This window comes from Centropristis striata, chromosome 20 (genome assembly GCF_030273125.1).
Source record: "Centropristis striata isolate RG_2023a ecotype Rhode Island chromosome 20, C.striata_1.0, whole genome shotgun sequence".
Taxonomy (NCBI): Eukaryota; Metazoa; Chordata; class Actinopteri; order Perciformes; family Serranidae; genus Centropristis; species Centropristis striata.
In genome coordinates this window covers 3,205,465-3,224,542 of record NC_081536.1, presented here as the reverse complement: position 1 = coordinate 3,224,542, position 19,078 = coordinate 3,205,465, and the positions used below count along the sequence as shown (strand labels likewise).

The window sequence follows — 19,078 nt, the reverse complement described above, 5'->3', positions numbered from 1 at the left end:
TAAACTGTGTAATAATGGGTAATCATTTTACTGTTCACTTCTTTGTTTGTCTAACCACAGGACTGATCTGCACAATCTTCAGAACCAGCCAGTAACCTCATTCTGTACCGTCTCTGGTGTCAGGTACCTTTAATGACAAAAGCTTCAGCGAGCAGGCGGAGGTGGTAGGTCGGCTGCTCGTCCCGTGTCAGCTCGTCCAGTCCCACCCTGGCACACATCCCCTGGGCGTCCCGGTAGCGGCCCTGCACATAGTGCACTTTGGCCATCAGCAGCAGAGCCTCATTCAGGTACCTGGGCTGGAGGACAAGAGGGAATAAACAGTGTGGCAATAACTGAAGCAATTGTGGAAAAATAGTATTAGATTCTTGATATTTAAACAATAAACATTTACACAACATTTAATTAAATCATGTCTCATAGACAAATGGGTAGACAGGCCAACTGCAGGGGATTACAATGTGTATTGCATGGCAAGTACCTGAACTGGTTCCCAATCCATGTTTCTATTGAAATTCGGTCATTAGCGAAAGCTAGCGGCTAACTGATGCTAGTGGCTAACTGATGCTAGCGGTGCTGCTTACAGCTACAAGAGCAGCCATTATTGATCAATGCTAACTCAAAATTGTGGTCGCAACATTAGCTGACATTTCATAGCGGCGTTACAATCGTGCCAATTCAGCACATTGCAGAAGTTAGCAGAAGTAAGGATTAAAAGTTATTACAATGTAAAATTATAAGTTAGTACAACTTACAGTTGAGTTGACAAAAATCTGAATTCAGAGTTGAGCAAACTCAAAAACAAAACTTAAAATATTTAGTTTAATTGTCCAACTTAAAATTTTATCGCAGTTTGTTGCCTTGAAATTTTGAGTTCACCCAACTTTTCTTTTCTTGCAGCGTGGTTATATTATAATATAGGCTTTAAGAGGCAGAGAGGACTCTATAACTATAAAGGGACCTGAAGGATCCCTGATGAGACTGACCGTGAGGCGGCCCCGGCTGAGGATGGTGTTGAGGTGGCCCTTGGCCCGGCACAGGGTGGGCTGGGTCTTGTCCATCATAGGCGTGGAGCTCCGTAGTAGCTCTATGTTTTCCTGCAGGCACTCCTCCAGCAGAGCCTCGGCCATCATCAGCATCCCATAGTCATCTAGAGGGGGTTGGGATTGAACAAGTTAAAAGTAAACTTCGTTGGAATAGGTCTGAGGTCGGGGTCACAGGTCATTTGTTTCTGTAGCCAAAGCAAACCTCACCCCGTCCATTAAAAACAGCATTTCCCAGCAGCCAGAACCCTTAAATCTATTTAGAAGCTACAGTTTCCATTTCCCTCATACTTTCCTCAAATAGCTTTCACACTGTAATCATATGATAAACACTCCATGTCCACCTACACTGAAGATATTAAAGTTTACTTGTACAGAAAGCTAACTCTGTTCTGAACGGGCCTCCAGAGTCCAGTAGTAAACCTCAGTTTTTGTGTACACACACAGTCGATTAAAGCCTTCCTGTTTAGCCTTTTCATTCTGTGTGCGTCTGTTCTGACGCCAGCTCTGTGAGAACTGTTTACGTCCTGATATACTTGACATATTTGCCAGTTAGTTTTATCAGCACAGCCAAGGCTAAAGCTATCAGTGAGGGGAAGGTGAGGGATAAACAGCAGGACGCATCTCAACCCAGAACCACAGCAAGAGCTCTTTAATGGTTTCACACAAGTTGGAGCCGAGACTACAAAGAGTCAGTGTTGCCAAGAGGTAACAGTGTTGTTGGATTGAGATAAAATGTTCTTTGAAAGATTGATAAAGTAGTAAAATAAAGTCAGTTTTCTCAAACATTCCTTTATCTGTGATTCTGTTTTCCAAGTGTCATTTTGTGATGTGTTGGTGTAACACCAAACAGCAGATGGACAAAGTTAGCGATTAGCTTGTGAACAAAGCAGAGCATTTAGCAGCTAAACAGTCAGATATTTCCTTGAGGAGGTGGTGGAGACCAAAACAGAGCTAAAGGAAGAGTGAATGTTGGACTTACATTCAGGTACACAGAGACACAACTAAATGAATTTATTGAAGTGAATTATTTATTTATTTATATAGCACCTTTTAAAAACAGCAGCTTTTAAAGTGCTTCGACAGAGAGCTGTTAAATACAACGAAAATGATGCCATAAGGCTAAAAACAGGATCTAAGGACGCCGGTCGGCTTGTATGGAGTTAATAATTCTGTTAAATAGCTAGGAGCCAGACCTAAAAGAGCTTTAAAAGGTGATCAGTAAAATCTTAAAATCAATCCGAAAACGAACAGGGAGCAAAGAAGGTAAAATCTGGGTGATGTGATGTCGTCTGTTGAAATTGGTAAGAAGCCGAGCTGCTGCCTTCCGAATTAGCATTCTGAATTAGTGTTGGCGTTCTGAATTAGGGTTCTGAATTGGCAACTGTGCTAACACAATATCTGTATCAGCTTTAAACTTTTGTTCGTAATTAGCGTTGGTGTTCTGAATTAGGGTTCTGAATTTGTGTTCTGAATTGGCGTTCTGAATTAGGGTTCTGAATTAGGGTTCTGAATTGGTGTTCTGAATTAGCGTTCTGAATTAGCAACTGTGCTAACACAATATCTGTATCAACTTTAAACTTTTGTTCTGAATTAGCGTTGGCGTTCTGAATTAGGGTTCTGAATTGGCGTTCTGAATTAGGGTTCTGAATTGGTGTTCTGAATTAGGGTTCTGAATTAGCGTCCTGAATAAGCGTTCTGAATTAGTGTTCTGAATTGGTGTTCTGAATTAGGGTTCTGAATTGGTGTTCTGAATTAGGGTTCTGAATTGGTGTTCTGAATTAGGGTTCTGAATAAGGGTTCTGAATAAGGGTTCTGAATTGGCGTTCTGAATTAACGTTGGTGTTCTGAATTAGGGTTCTGAATTAGGATTCTGAATTAGTGTTCTGAATTAGGGTTCTGAATTAGTGTTCTGAATTAGGGTTCTGAATTAGCAACTGTGCTAACACAATAGCTGTTCAAATCAACTTGAAAGGTCACTGCTGAATTTACCCACAAGTGGTTAAAACAAGTAATTTTGTAATTTAAATTGCCCTTAAACCAAACAGAACCAGCTACTGGACTTTGATTATAGTCTGTTATCCCACATACATGAGGAAGTAGCTAAATCCAGTCATGGAGAATAAAAACAGCTACTTGCTAAAATGTATACTAGCCAAGCTTAGCTGGCTAGCTTGTTTGTTGTTGTTGTTGTAAAGCTATTTGAAAAAAACAAAACGATCAACTTCGTCTTTTTGGTTGGGCAACAGTCTGGTAAAAAGAGATACAAAGACTGGTAGCTAGCATACATGGGAGAAAGTAAAAGAGCTTTAAAACATTCAAATAATCATCTTTGCTATTTTTTTATGACAAAGACAATGTTTTCAAGATGTTTATTGGACCTTACATTTTTTTGGTTTACAAGAGAACTCCACAGTTACTTTAGGCGAGCCTAAAAATACTGAAACCAGACTATAAAATAACCACCAAGTGTTTTAATTGTGAATGTGAAACTAAAACCTCCTAAATTCCCAGAAAAAAACACAGACAAGTATGACCTCAGTCAGTGGTGGAATGTAACCAAGTACATTTACTTAAGTACTGTACTGAAGAACTTTTTTGTGGTACTACTCCAGTTTATGTAACTACACTTTGAGGGTAATATTGTTATTTTTTTACTCCACTACATTCACCTGCCAGCTTTAGTTACTTTTCAGGTCAAGATTTAACATGGAAAACATGTGATCAATACAAAATTATTACGCATTTTTATTAATTAAAGCACATAACAGCAAATGAATTAGCCCTAATGAACCCTACCTTTACAACGGTAAAACGCTGCTTACAAAAATGCATCAATACAAATAATCTAAAAGTATACTTGAATTATTTATAACAATTTGAGTGGCTCCATTCTGCATAACAACTACTTTTACTTTTGTTATACTTTAAGTACATTTTGATGCTGATACTTTTGTACTTTTACTTCAGTAAGTTTTGAATGCAGGACTTTTACTTGAAGTGGAGTAATTTCACAGTGTGGTATCAGTACTTTTACTTTACAAGAAATAAGATCTGAATACTTTTTCCACCAGAGACCTCAATAACCTAGATGGGTGTCTACTTTTGATTTCTCTTTGTGAAATTGTTGAGTAACGGTGCACAATATCAGCTTTCAATGGCAAACCTGGCTCTTTGAATTATACTGACATTAAATTAGACTATCACATCTTAATTTCTGTCCCCTACCTTTAAAGTAAAGTATTTTGAGAGAACAACATGCACTGCAAAAAAAGAAAAGTTGGGTGAACTCATTTCAAGGCAACAAACGATAAAATTTTAAGTTGGACAATTAAACTAAATACTTTAAGTTTTGTTTTTTAGTTTTCTTAACTCTGAATTCTGATTTTTGTCAACTCAACTGTAAGTTGTACTAACTTATAATTTACATTGTAATAACTTGTCAGCTAATATTGTGACCACAATTTTGAGTTAGCATTGATACGCTAATGGCTACTCTTGTAGCTGTAACAAGCAGCGCTGCTAGCATCAGTTAGCCGCTAGCTTTCGCTAATGACCGAATTTCACCGCTTTCCCGCGTTTCACAACAAAGAAATAAGAGTTATCAGAACTATTGTCCCTTGTTGTGAACCCCAACTTAAAGATATAAGTAACAACAACTAACAAACTTGTTTTTGAGCAGACAACTGGCTTCCTTTGTTGTGCTAACTCACATTATTGCCCTAAATGTCAATAATTATCATTTCCAAGTTCTACCAACTTAAATCACTGTTTTAGGCCCAAAAATACAAGTTGGCTTTCTTGCAGTGTGAGACCACAATGGTTGCTTTTTACTGTTTAACAGCAGGGTGGATTTTACCACTCAGTTTAAATTCCTCATTACTCATTACACTGCCATGAAGTTCCTCTATCTCCACCTCTCACGGTGCACCATGCCTTCCATGCACACTCATTGCCAGACCAGCAAATGTGCAAACCATACATGCACACAGTAATACCACTTTGATTTAACACTTCAGTGCATGTGCAGGCAGGGAGAAAGTGCTGGTCGGCACTATGAGCCAGTTATGGGCACAATAACAACGAGCTAGCAGTCATGTCACCTGAACCCATATTTACTCTGCTGGGAGGCAGAGGTGGAGGCAGGTGCATTAGCGCCTTGGCAAAGTAATGCTTTATGAGGCACACATTGATAAGTGTGTTTGCATTTCTTTGAGCACATGTACAGTGTGCAGTGATCTCAAGGGTAAAGGAAGGCAGGGGATTGTCCACTGGAAACTCTTGTTTTGCAGAAGATATAGCAGGTGGGGCCACGTCTATCCTGTATGCAGGGTCAAGGACCATACAATACCTTTGATCCTGTACAGGCTCTTTCATTGTGTGCACTGTAAACTTCCTGGGAGTGATATTTTCTGTCAGAGCAATCCGACCTCTCTCTGACCCCTGGTCTGACCCAGTAGGACATTTAACATTAAGCAACTTTTTCTAATATTATTGAAATAAATTTGCTGATCTCAATTCCACAGAACTTTGCAGCACACCTCTTTTTCTCCCTGAAATATCCATAAACATACACTACCGGTCAAAAGTTTTAGAACAGCCCAATTTTTCCAGTTTTTTAATTGAAATTCAAGCAGTTCACGTCAAATGAACAGCTTGAAAGGGTACAAAGGTAAGTGGTGAACTGCCAGAGGTAAATAAAAAAAGGTAAGCTTAACCAAAACTGGAAAATAATGTACATTTCAGAATTATACAAGTAGGCCTTTTTCAGGGAACAAGAAATGGGTTAACAACTTAACTCTATGGAGTCTTGGGCTATTTTGTCCATTTTTTAATTCTTTTCATGTCTTTGTAAGTCATTTTGTGTCTTTTTTGGTCATTTTGTGTCTTTTTTTAGTCATTTTGTGTCTTTTGGTGTCTTTTTTTGTCATTTTGTGTCTTTTTTTGGTCATTTTGTGTCTTTTTTTAGTCCTTTAGTCCAACATAAAATGTGATTTTGAATCTTTTTTTTACTTTCAAAACACTATCATGCTCAATAAAGAATTTTAAATGTTGCAAATGTGCATTAATTTCAGAGTACACTGAGACATTAAACTGCATCATTTTCAATTAAATTCGGGAAAAGTTGGTGTGTTCTAAAACTTTTGACCAGTAGTGTATACAAGCACTTAAATAAACTTTGTAAATATAAATACAAAGTACACAAACACTTACACACACACATACGCATATATAGCATTTACATGAAATTCCCCTCATTGGTCAGGCTACCTCCTTGGTTGTCTGTCTGCCTGCTGATTTGCTTATCAGCATATATGTATAGCCACACAATAACCCTCCTCCTACATATTAACCACCAGAAATCAATGTTAACAACACCTGGTGTTGTAAATATCTCCTTTTTATTTTGATTATTTACCGTATTTTTTTAGTTTAAGTTGTTTGACCTTTTCTCGTTCTGTAAATAAAAAGTAAAGTTGTCCTCCAAAAGTGTGTGTGGGGGTGGGAGTTGGGTGGGGGCCAAAAACAAACAAAAAAAGAAATACATTTGCTGAGGAAACCTTTAAAGGAAGTCTATCTAGCTGGGGAGTCCAAAGTCCAACTTGTGTACAGTGCAACCCATGCACTGCAAAACAAACCCATCTTTGACTTTAGATTCTTACTGAGTCATAAAACAAACTTTTTTTTTACAAATAAGTTGAACAAATATACAAAAGGGATTCAGACAGTAAATCCCCAAAGTCTCTAGTATAGATCCACTCATTTTAAATGCCAGATTTCCTGCACAACTTCCTGAAACTTCCTTTAAACCAAGTGGAATTTAAACAACTTTTTGCACATACAAAAAACATACCCATATTTGACTTTAGATTCTTACTGAGTCTTAAAACAAACTTTTTTTTACAAATAAGTTATAAATATACAAAAGGGATTCAGACAGTAAATCCCCAAAGCCTCTAGTATAGATCCACTCATTTTAAATGCCAGATTTCCTGCACAACTTCCTGAAACTTCCTTTAAACCAAGTGGAATTTAAACAACTTTTTGCACTTCAAGGCGACAGGATATTCATTGTGGAGCCTATAATGACTTTTTCCTCGATAGTTATTTTTTGCAGTGTGCAAACCAGTGACTGCAAAAAAAAAAACAGCAGCTAGGAAGCGAAAGGAGCTACCTCAAGTTAAAAACCCTCCAGGTGTAGCGCACTCACCGTCCTCATGGAGCCGCGCAACCGTCATCTGGTCGATGATCATCGGCATCTTGTCCCACTGGCACTCGGCCCGGTAGCGCTCCAGCTCCGCTTCCAAGCGGGCTTGGGTGAAGGAGACCCGGGATGCCATCGCCGCTCTGTCCCGGTGGTGACTGTACTCCACGGCCACTGCAGACTACCAGGAGAAATAAATGTGTAATCTTTCAGTGCGGAGGGGTGGAGTGTGGGTTAGGCTGCTCCACGCGCAAAAGGTCATCAGACGCAAAATAAACAGCGCAGATATACATTTTTTTTAAAACTTTCCAATGTGGGAATATGTTTTATTGATAAGATTTTATTATAGGAATTATATTTTATAAAATGTATTTTAAGCTTAACAAGAAAACTAAAATATTTAGATTATAAACTTTCAAAATAAACCATCCACGGCGCAGATATACATTTTTTTTTACTTTTCAATGTGGGAATATGTTTTATTGATGATATTTTATTATAGGAATTATATTTTATAAAATGTGTTTTAAGCTTAACAAGAAAACTACAATATTTAGACAATAAACTTTCAAGATAAACCATCCACAGCGCAGATATACATTTTCTTTTAAACTTTTCAATGTGGGAATATGTTTTATTGATAAGATTTTATTATAGGAATTATATTTTATAAAATATATTTTAAGCTTAACAAGAAAACTACAATATTTAGACAATAAACTTTCAAGATAAACCATCCACAGCGCAGATATACATTTTTTTTAACTTTTCAATGTGGGAATATGTTTTATTGATAATATTTTATTATAGGAATTATATTTTATAAAATGTATTTTAAGCTTAACAAGAAAATATACAATATTTAGACAATAAACTTTCAAAATAAACCATCCACAGCGCAGATATACATTTTTTTTTACTTTTCAATGTGGGAATATGTTTTATTGATAAGATTTTATTATAGGAATTATATTTTATAAAATGTATTTTAAGCTTAACAAGAAAATCTACAATATTTAGACAATAAACTTTCAAAATAAACCATCCACAGCGCAGATATACATTTTTTTTTTAACTTTTCAATGTGGGAATATCTGTTATTGATAAGATTTTATTATAGGAATTATATTTTATAAAATGTAGTTTAAGCTTAAGAAGAAAACTACAATATTTAGACAATAAACTTTCAAAATAAACCATCCTAACGTGTTATTCTTTACTATCGTCTTGCAGCACATATGCATACTTATTATTACAATGTCTACTATTATGCACAATTGTTTGTTTTTTGTCTAGCATTTTTTCTAGCAATGCATTAGTAACCCCTGTCAGTAAATGTTTGTTTCTTGAAATGGGTGTAGCATTTTGAGAGGGCTTGATCTGTCGCTGTTGGAGGTAAAATGAAAGGCTCCTTTTAGCAGCCATGTCCTTAATCTATCCCGTTAACACTTTAACTGGATCAGGTAGGGCTTATGATACAGCCATGCGAAGGAAGCTGTGCTTTTCTGCAGCAACTCAAAAAGACACAGGGTGCATGCATACTGTATAAGGTGTTGTTTTTCCCATTTCATAAATGAGTTCATTGGGGGAAATTATTATAATTGCCTGGCTTGCTCCCTGATCTGGGTTCAGCAGAATTGGCAGGCTGATGCTGACTAACCTCCTGGCTCAGTTACAGAATAATACATCTGTCAGATTGCACTGTGACATGTAATTGCACTGTATCAAGGTTGTAGCCTACAAACCAGGCAGAGAAAACATTTTTTTTCTTCACTTCGCACTAACCAAAGCTCTTGAATAGGTGTAAAACTGTGAGGGGAATAGGGATCCACAACACAGGGTGTAAACACAAGGGGTCACTGACTACTGAGGGGTTTTACTGGGACTATATCAGCTACTTTATGACATGAAAAAAACCTCAAGCCTCCTGAACAGAGATTTAGCAGCATCATTTTCTCTCTGGAAACTTGACATTTGGCACAAATCGATGCTTCTCCTTCTTGCCATTAAACTCCACCACACAGCGTGCTCCTGCCTGTCTGTCTGTGTTGTGCTGTGAAGATTTGACAGCTGAGCGGTTCATTCACTCCCCCTGGTGACGTCATGACAGAGTCACAACAAAGATGATATTTTCAGTCAAGATAGTCACATCGCAACATACTTTATCTCCTGAAGAGTGACATGTATAAAGTGTAAACGAATTAAAACGTGATGATGTGAATGTTTTCTCAAATAACCTGAACTTGTCAGGTTGCTTGTGTCAGTGATAGCTAGTTTATTAACGACACTACGTAACTTGACACGACTTTTCCTGCCACCTTTTGACACTAGAAGCAGTGGCGGTTCTAGACCAGTTTTACTGTGGGGGCCAAGGAGGGGCCAGTGTTTAATCAGAGGGGCACATTAGCACATGAAAAAATGGCAAAGATGATATTTAAGCATTCACAATCTTTGAATGTCTTGAAAAAGACACAAAATGACCAAAAAAAATACACAAAATGACCAAAAAAAGAAAATGAGAAGACAGAATAACCAAAAAAAAACCCACAGAAGACATAAAAATGACAAAAAAAGACACAAAAAGACACAAAATAACTAAAACAGACACAAAAAAGACACATAAATGACACCAATGAAAAAAAGACACAAAATGACTAAAAAAGACAAAACAACAGACACAAAATTACCAAAAAAAAAAGACACAAAAAAGACACAAATGACCAAAAAAGACACAAAATGACTTACAAAGACACGTAAAGACATGAAAGGTCCAAAAATGGACAAAATAGCCCTATAAGACTCCACAGAGTTAAAATATTATACAATTTTCACATTCTGGGTTCCTTTTGTGTACAATGAGGTATTGTTTGAACAAAAAAAAAGGTTAGAATTGTTCCATTGTTCATTGTTATAAATTGATCATTTCATTATTAATTTGACACAGGGGCCACAGCAGGGGCCAAAGGCTTCTTCACAGGGGCAGTGGCCCCTGGAGGCCCCTGTGTAGAACCGCCACTGACTAGAAGCATGCATTTGTTACCCTCTTAAAGGCATTCATAGTTTTTACACCAGTAATCGTTAGCTCTTCAAAATAACGGTAAACATGTAGCAAAACACAACTGTAATTCAGTCGGAGCAGCTAAAAAAAACTAATAGTATAGTCTGTCGATCGAGATATCAGTGAATCATCACTAAATACGGCGGGTGATGCAGTGAACTATCTTGCTTCAGTTGTACACTCTTTGATATCTCTTAACCAATCAGAATGAGCTGTCGTGTCCAACTGAAGTTACGGCAAGCAGCATGGTCCATAAAGGCTGTGATGACTGATGAGTGTTGCCAGACAACTAAAACAACATAACTGTCCGCGGAGTCCAGTGAAGATATAGTTTATTATCCAGGTAAGAATTTAAATGTAATATTTAAGTAATTATATCATTGCACGTCTTGCATGCTCTGTCAGTTGAACAGGTTGTGGTATGCCAACGCAGTCCTGAAAAGAAGCTTCATGCTAGCAAATCTCTTATCTTTCTGCAAAAGATAATGTTTCCGTTAACTCTTTGTCTTTTACTAAGATAACGTTAGTTATGTAACCTCATGGCTCATACAGTATGTAGCTCCATGTGGTATTCACACCGCAGTAATATATCGCTATTTAGCCCGTTATTTTACTCAGGAAGTCATTGTGTTTACCTCTTAACAAAGCTCACATATGGTGGGATGTATCTAACAAATATATATAAATATAAAATATATAAATATAAATAAATAAATATATATATAAATAATATATATATTAATAATAAATAATAATAATTATAAATAATAATATATATAAATAAATATAAAAAATAAGTATACCGCGGTAAAGTTGGTTCGTTATTGGATATTGGCTTGACATTGGGTTTTATCTGTGCTTTTAATCGGAGACTACGGCAGTGTATGCGTAATTAAAGAGTGTAGCTTATAGAATCATCATCATACTTTTATATACTATAAGATTACTGTCAACTATCTTCACTATTTCAAGTTTTACCAGAAAACAGCGTCTCCACATTGTCACATTTTTAGTGAATATTTTCAGTTATTAAATGCATACTGTTTCCATAGAAAAGGTTTTTTCAGAAAAATCTCACCTGTAGTAGTTAGGGCATTGCAAATATGATCTACTACAGCAATCAGAATGGTAAAAGGTAATTTTAGTGAATTTTTGTGAATATTTTCAGTTATTAAATGCATACTGTTTCCATATAAAGCGAATGTCTAACCAATGTCCAATAACAAACCAACTTTACCTCGGTCATAAGTGTGACTTCACTGAATTTTGTCTCCTCTTTTGCCAACATGGTGTAGTTATCTCATAATAGAGAATCAATGTATACATTTATTTGTTTGAAATATATGAATGAAAAATGTGGGGAAACTGAGTTACAGATTGTTGAAAAGTAGAAATAAATATGTCATTCAAAATTCACCTATGGTAAAATCTCCTACATCCTCAGTTGATTTTACCCCTTTAAGATCATCACTTCTTTGACAATTTCCCACATTCATAGGCATCAGATAAGAACCCAGCAAAGAAGAGCTGGAGGGAGATTGTTTAGTTATCAGTTTAGTTTATCAGTGTTTTATTGTTGACACTAATATTGGTAACACTTTATTTTGAAGGTGTCTACATAAGAGTGACATGAGCGTGTCAGAAACATGACATGGGATGTGTCATGAACATTAATGACACTTTGAAGTAACATTAATGCTCATGATACTTGTCATGTCATGTTTCTGACAGGCTTGTGTCACTCTTATGTAGACTCCTTCAAAATAAAGTGTTACCATATCTTGCTTAAGTCACAAAGGCATGTTCAAAAAATTGCCAAAGTCATTTATTTCTCTTAAGTTACATAATTTACACACACACAGTGTTATTATTATTATGCCAATAGCCATCCTTTGTTACATCCTTTTTGAGTGAAATGATCAATAAATGTCATATGTTACACTTTTGGTGAAGTTTTTTGTGTTTAGATAGATAGATAGATAGATAGATAGACAGATAGATAGATAGGTAGATAGATAGATAGATAGATAGGTAGATAGATAGATAGATAGATAGATAGATAGATAGATAGATAGATAGATAGACTTTATTTATCCCAAGCTGGGAAATTACAGTGTAGCAGCAGCATTACACACAGAGACAATGACAACACAATTAAATAGAAAGAACAACCTAGGCATACTTCAAGCAATAAAATATAAAAATACAATACAAATACAATAAAAAATAAAGTGTCTAAAGAAGGAGTATGTATTAAGGAGTAGAATAGAATTCCAGTGCAGAATAAATATGAATATACAGTATAAAAGTTTCCTGCAAAACTTGAAAAAATGAGTTAGGCGATTATTTTTACCAGGGAGACGATATGAACAGGATATGTCACATATGATGTCCATCATAGATTTGTAGAACAATCCAGGGTTCTCTATTTAACTGTCTCTGTGTATGTGTGTGTCCAGCAGAATGAGTGGCAGGTGTAGTGTGCAGTGGGGGGGTCAGCTCCTCCTCCTCCTCCTCCTCCTCCTCTCCTGCTGTGTGCTGTTTGTTAACTCTCAGGTGGATCCTCAGCACCAACAGAAGCCCCCACCCGTCGTAGAGAGTGCAGCTCATATAACGGGCCACGGTCACGGTCGCCTGGACAAGAACATGGTGCAGGACAAAGAGTGAGTCATCAACGTTCAAACATGTCGTCTCTGCCAGTTCTGCACATTCATTCAGGCTCCGCTCAGGACTTATTTGCACAGAATGGTGAACTTTGAACACAGTGTGTGTGTGTAATCTGCAGCTAGGCCTGGGACGATAACAAATTTTGCTGGACGATAAATTGTCCCACAAATTATTGCCGATAAACGATATTATTGTCAACATGATAATATATCATAATAATGCACACCCTTTCAAATACAATACACTTTTATTTCTCAGTGTTTTTTACCATTGTAATTGTAATTTTAAGAACGTTTAAATATCCTAAATAAATAAAACAAACATTTTTTTTTTTTTTTTAAAGGGCAGCATTTATTTTGCGATGCAGCAAACTCCACTTTCTGTGAGCGCACAGCGTTTATATTGACTTTGTCGACCAGTGTTGACTGTCGGGACGAAGGCTCTGCATCTCCAGGTGCAGTTTTTTTCCCCAGCTGGGAAAACTGGGTCGGGTGGTTCTGCTTTAGATGGGCATGCAAGTTTGTTGTGGTGGCTTTTTTTGTTGCCACCACTTTTGAACAAATTGGGCATACAGGCTGGTCCGTGTGTTGATGGGCTCACCTTTTTCATTCGGTTTGAAGCCGACATATTCCCACACCGGGGCTGTGGCATTTGGCTTTGCAATCATCTTTTTTTGAGTTCATTTAATTTATCGTGCGATTAATTGATTTATTGATTATCGGCCCAGGCCTATCTGCAGCTTCTGACTGCTCTTTTGTCTCCCAGCCACATCATGGAGCATTTAGATGGAGTGATAGACAAACCGGAGACAGACATGACACCCCAGGAGCTTCAGCTGCACTATTTCAAGATGCACGATTACGACGGCAACAACCTGCTGGATGGGCTGGAGCTAGCCACCGCTATCACACATGTACACAAAGAGGTCGGTATATAATACAGTCAGGTCCAGAAATATTTGGACATTGACATAGGGCTGGGCGATATGGCCCTAAAATATTATCACGATATTTCAGGGTATTTTTGCGCTAACGATATTCTTGACGATATTAAAACATACTGAAAAATATATGGAAAATTAAATTTTAGTCTGTAGAAATATATAAAAATCGTACAACAAAATAAAAATCAATCATAAATCTAAATGTAGTGTAAATTGCAAATCTCAACAGTTGCAAAATACAAAAACTCGACTCTTGAGTATTAGCAAATAATAAAAAAAAATAACCATCTAGGGAGTCCGGTGAGAGAACATTTTGCACATTTTACAGTACAGTGTGATCAATCTCGTCCACTTTGAGAGCTAAATGTGAGCAAACACCTCACATAACCTCACATTTTTTTCATAAAAACCCAAATTTGGTGCCTCTCACACATTCTAATGCCACTATTACATCATATACACTAATCTTATCATTGCTTATTTTAATGAAATATTGTAAAAGGAGAATAAAGTTTCATGTATGTTTATTTTAAGGCATCTTATTTTGACAGCCTTTTTGTAAATTCTGTGGTGTGGCTCTCATTTTGAAAAATGCATTGTTTAGCAACAGGAAGTAGCTTTTTGTGATTAACACAACTTTAATTGTTAGCGAACGGAATGTTGCCAATATCATGATATGCGTTTTTTTTACCCATAAAAAAAAAAAATACCGGTATAATCGTGAACGATACGATATGGCACACCCCTACATTGACATAATTTTCAGCATTTTGGCTCTGTACTCCACCACAATGGATTTGAGAGTATTCACATCCAAATCAGGTGAACGGTGTAGGAATTACAACATATTTTATGTGCCCTCTACCTTTTTAACCCATAAGAACCCAGTTATCCTCAAAGGAAAATGATGGGGGATATACCACAGACCAAGTGGACACATAGAACACATTTCTGATGTTTTTTCAAAAATACTACCTCCAAATGTCAAAGATCTGTGATGTGACATATATATATGTTACATTGGGCATTTGTGGCATTTTATGTTTATGATATTTATTATTTTAAAATAAAAAAACTAGACACATTTTCTGCTTACAGAAACACAAATTTGCCTTTTTCTTTGCATCTCCACAACATATATCAAAATTGTGACATTAATAGTTCTGTTTAACAACAAATCAAACAAAACAAACAAAATAATAATAAATGAATAATAAATAAAAACAAATAACAATTTGCCTTTTTGTTTGCATCTCCGTAACATATGCCAAAATTGTGACTTTCATTTGTTCAGGAAATATGGTCAGAACAAGTTAAATGCAATACAGGACAAACTATTAACGGATTAGAATTGTTAAATGGGTTTAAATTTAGCCTTGTAAGAAAAAATATGTTTTTTGAAATTGGCTACTTTTTCACATTTCTGTTTCCAGTCACACACACATTTTGGAGAAGTCACTTCCTGTCAAAGTCACATGACCACCACACCAGGGTGTTGAGTATGTGTCTCTTACTGATTTAATGAGTTAATGTGAAGCATAAAGCTGAATATGGGAGATTATAGAAGATTTAAAGTGTTTGTTACGCGGGTGTCACCATGGGTTCTTATGGACCTCTAACTAATTGGACAAACTAACATAATCATAAATCAAACTGTCACTTTTAATACCTGGTTGCAAATCCTTTGCAGTCAATGACAGCCTGAAGTCTTGAACCCATAGACATCACCAGACGCTGGGTTCTGTCCCTGGTGATGCTCTGCCAGACCTCCACTGCAGCTGTCTTCAGTTCCTGCTTGTTCTTGGGGCATTTTCCCTTCAGTTTTGTCTCCAGCAAGTGAAATGCATGCTCTATTGGATTCAGGTCAGGTGATTGACTTGGCCATTGCAGAACATTCCACTTCTTTGCCTTAAAAAACTCTTTGGTTGCTCTTGCAGTATGCTTCAGGTCAATATCCATCTGCATCGTTCACCTGATTTGGATGTAAATACCCTCAAAATTAAAGCTGAAAGTCTGCACTTAAAGCACATATTGATTGTTTCATTTCAAATCCATTGTGGTGGTGTACAGAGCCAAAATGATGAAAATTGTGTCAATGTGCAAATATTAATGGACCTGACTATATGTTTAAATGTGTGTGTTTATTTTTGTATTATTAGGTGCCAGCATAATGCCTGTTTGTTTTATTAAATAAACTTTATTTATAATATTCTCAAATGTGTAAAAGTTCAAGAATTCACAAAAAGCACTACAAAAAATTCAATTTATTCACCAGCTGCACTGATTGCACCACAGTTTTTCTGCCCTTGTTGGTCATAACTCCACTTACAATCTCTGTATGTTACAACCCAAGCTCTTTACGCTAAAGCAGGGATTCCCAAAGTGTGGTGCGTGGACCCCTGGGGGTGCGCGAGATGAAAAATGTAATGGCGGTCTGATAATTACACAATTACATTTTTTTCCCCCACACAATAAAGAAGTGTAAATAAACATTTCCTTTGTAAAATGTAAAATCAAAAACTGTAATATTAATTAATTAATAAATGCAGGCTATTCAAAATGTACTTCATCTTAAAATGAAGCGTCTTCCATTTTTCCAGCCTGTGTTATGATGACGGGTTGTTTAGCTCCACGCTCATTTAAACTTGCTGCAATTTTTGTTCAATGCGGCTCAAAATATTATAACATTTTCCCAACTTCCTGAGCCTGTCATCATCCTCTTTGCTCCTAAAAGTGGAAGCTTGTGCATAACTTTGTTGCATTATATTGAAACTGTGTTTCAGATTAATTCAAATACGAGACCGCATTGTTGTGATGGTGATTATTTAATTATATGTGTGTTCTCATTTGAGCATGATTAAACATGCCGCCTTTAATATGGCGATAAAAAAGCTTATTGCATTTTTTGTTTTTTTGAAGGTGTGGGGGATTGGGGGTGCATCAACCCAGTTGGGAGTAAGTAAACTGAAAAAGAAACACTAAAGCAGTTAACTTGTTTACAGTAGAGACCTTAGTTTTAGACAGTATGTGGAGTTGGTTTTAGTCGTTGCACACGACTAAAACTCTTGATAAAAACTGCCTATGCACCAAGACAGATGGTCAGATTTATAAAGCAGCACGTACCTTCTTTGTTTCACAAATCTCAATCACTGTGGAGCACAAACCCCATTTCCACTCCCACAGTTAACCATCACTAGATACTGAAACATGCTTAAACTCTGCATATTAAATGCTGTGATCAATCCACAACTCATTTTATCCGTCAATGTAAATAAAAAGACAAAGAAGAAGTCAAATGTTAGCAGCTGTTATCTATAAAATCTCAATAATCATCATCATTATTATTACACGTCAAAAGGATTCACGTTGAAACTGACTTCACAACATCTTCACAAGTCAGAAATTTCAAATTAAAGGAACATTACCAGGCTCAAATGTGAATAAAAAGCATGATAAATCATTTTTTTATTTATATCTGTTGTTGTCACACATGCATAGTATTTCTACATGAATGTAAAACCCTTTTTTTTTGTTTTATGATCTTGTTTCTTTCTCAGGAGAGAGGAGAGGACAGCCAGCCAATGAAAGAGGAGGACCTGATCACTCTTATTGATGATGTTCTGAGGGACGATGACAAAAACAATGACGGTTATATAGATTATGCAGAGTTTGCCAAATCACTGGAGTAAGATGTCACCTGAGCACTGACATCCTTCATGTCCACAACAACAACAACAACAAACAACAACAACAAGGAATGCAGAGAAGAGAAGAGGAGGCCGACTGAGAAGCTGCCGCCACCAGAAAACCTCCATTAAATCATTGCTGTCTCTCTCCCAGGGGATCAATCAATCAGGGTTACAGGTAATCTACGCAGTTTGGGAAAATTTTCTACTTTCTAAGCTTGTGATGCATCCTTTTTTTTTTTTCATGTGATGTCCAGGCTGGTAGCAGCAAAACTGGCTATGCTAGTGGTTTAACAAGCAACAAAATGGGCTTTTTTTTTTTTTTTTTTTTGTTTGATTCTGGCGTTTTTCCCAGTTTTCTACTTTAACCCATTGAAGCCTGGAAAGCGGATACGTCGTTTTGTAGTATTTGTATAAGCTCTCAAATACCTTTTTTGAATTTCATTTCTATCTGCTACAGAGGCTGAAAAATCTATTATTTAGTAGAAGAGTTGACACTTTTTTTTCCAGAATTTTTCTAGAATTTCCAGAAAATTAGAGGCTTATTTTAAAATCGCCCAGCGATTTTTCAGGCCTCAATGGGTTAACAAGCAACAAAATGTGCTTTTTTTTTATTTTTTAGTTTGATTCTGGCGTTTTGCTTCACACAATATTACGAACAAACCCAGTTTTCTACTTTAAGAGCATTTAAAGTGTTCAGTTCTGTTTGTGAGGTTGAGAGATCTCTGCAGTGACTTTTTCCAAACAGCTAATGGAAGTATAAGAGTTAAATACTTCCACTAGGAACTAGTACATCAGTGAAGTGGTAGCAGAGGTCTCGTTGGCTGGTATTTGTGTGTTGGCCTTTTCCTGGAGCTCCATAGAAGTGTCTATTCTTCTTTTAGTGGTGCTACATTTAACTCTGCCAGCCCAACGGCATCTACACAGAGTGTTTAAACCTGGTTTCACTCTGTGCAGCGTGCATACTGGACTCCCACTTATTTACATTAGCTAACACACTGTTGCTGTGTGATAGTCAACATGGTGGACCAAATGATTCCTTCTGTGAATCTGCTTCATTTGCTGTTCATAATGAGGCAAACGGGTCGTCCTCGTGACTTCAGGAAGTGGCCTTGACTCGCTCAGCTGTACGGTAGCCTGATGTAGTAGTCGAGACGGAATTGTCCAAAAAGTGAAGGTGAGGAGCATTTATGGGTACAAGTCGGGAACCGGCCTACTTTACTTATTTCAAGGGTGCTGAATCCCCCAAAAAAATGGTTCCCAAGCGAAATTTTGAGTTTTTGATCTTCTCATTTGCATATCAATATGGCGGCCGTTGGTCGTTGGACCATTTCCCCTTAGTTTTTTTGTAAGTAGGCAATCAAGATGAGGAAATTAAGTTTCTAGATCTATAGTCTAGGGTCAGAGCAAGGATATAGTGGAGGCTCAGTGCCTTTTTTATGTATATATATATGCAAAATACCAACTTTTAAGGTTATC

General features: G+C 36.7%; 2 protein-coding genes across 4 annotated transcripts in view; one reads left to right on the top strand and one right to left on the bottom strand.

Moving 5' to 3' along the window:
* Positions 1–9,314, bottom strand: part of ttc7a (tetratricopeptide repeat domain 7A) — a 94,515-nt gene extending 85,201 nt beyond the window's left edge. The window contains exons 1-4 of the mRNA XM_059359251.1: positions 9,163–9,314; positions 7,252–7,426; positions 984–1,147; positions 128–296 (exon numbers count right to left, since the gene is read on the bottom strand). Coding sequence (XP_059215234.1) covers positions 128–296; positions 984–1,147; positions 7,252–7,426; positions 9,163–9,252 — 598 coding nt within the window. The 5' untranslated portion in view covers positions 9,253–9,314. The remainder of the gene's footprint in view (positions 1–127; positions 297–983; positions 1,148–7,251; positions 7,427–9,162) is intronic.
* A 1,232-nt stretch (positions 9,315–10,546) lies between these two features.
* mcfd2 (multiple coagulation factor deficiency 2, ER cargo receptor complex subunit) lies at positions 10,547–18,843 on the top strand. Of its 3 annotated transcripts, none has more exons than XM_059359353.1 (5): positions 10,547–10,646; positions 12,763–12,966; positions 13,736–13,895; positions 16,833–16,868; positions 17,471–18,843. In XM_059359353.1, the coding sequence occupies exons 2-5, from the start codon at positions 12,767–12,769 to the stop codon at positions 17,600–17,602; spliced, it is 528 nt and encodes a 175-aa protein (XP_059215336.1). In that variant the 5' UTR covers positions 10,547–10,646; positions 12,763–12,766; the 3' UTR covers positions 17,603–18,843. The 3 variants fall into 3 exon arrangements, with proteins under 3 accessions (XP_059215336.1, XP_059215338.1, XP_059215337.1); XM_059359354.1 differs by having other exon boundaries at positions 10,555–10,646; positions 12,766–12,966; XM_059359355.1 differs by lacking the exon at positions 16,833–16,868.
* The last annotated feature ends 235 nt before the right edge of the window (positions 18,844–19,078 follow it).

Coding starts and splice junctions, on each gene's coding strand:
- mcfd2 (XM_059359353.1), top strand. CDS start 12,767: ATGAGTGGCAGGTGTAGTGTGCAGTGGGGGGGTCAGCTCCTCCTCCTC. Junction 13,896..16,832: donor TCACACATGTACACAAAGAG/GTCGGTATATAA, acceptor GTTTTTTTGAAG/GTGTGGGGGATTGGGGGTGC. Junction 16,869..17,470: donor GTGCATCAACCCAGTTGGGA/GTAAGTAAACTG, acceptor TTTCTTTCTCAG/GAGAGAGGAGAGGACAGCCA.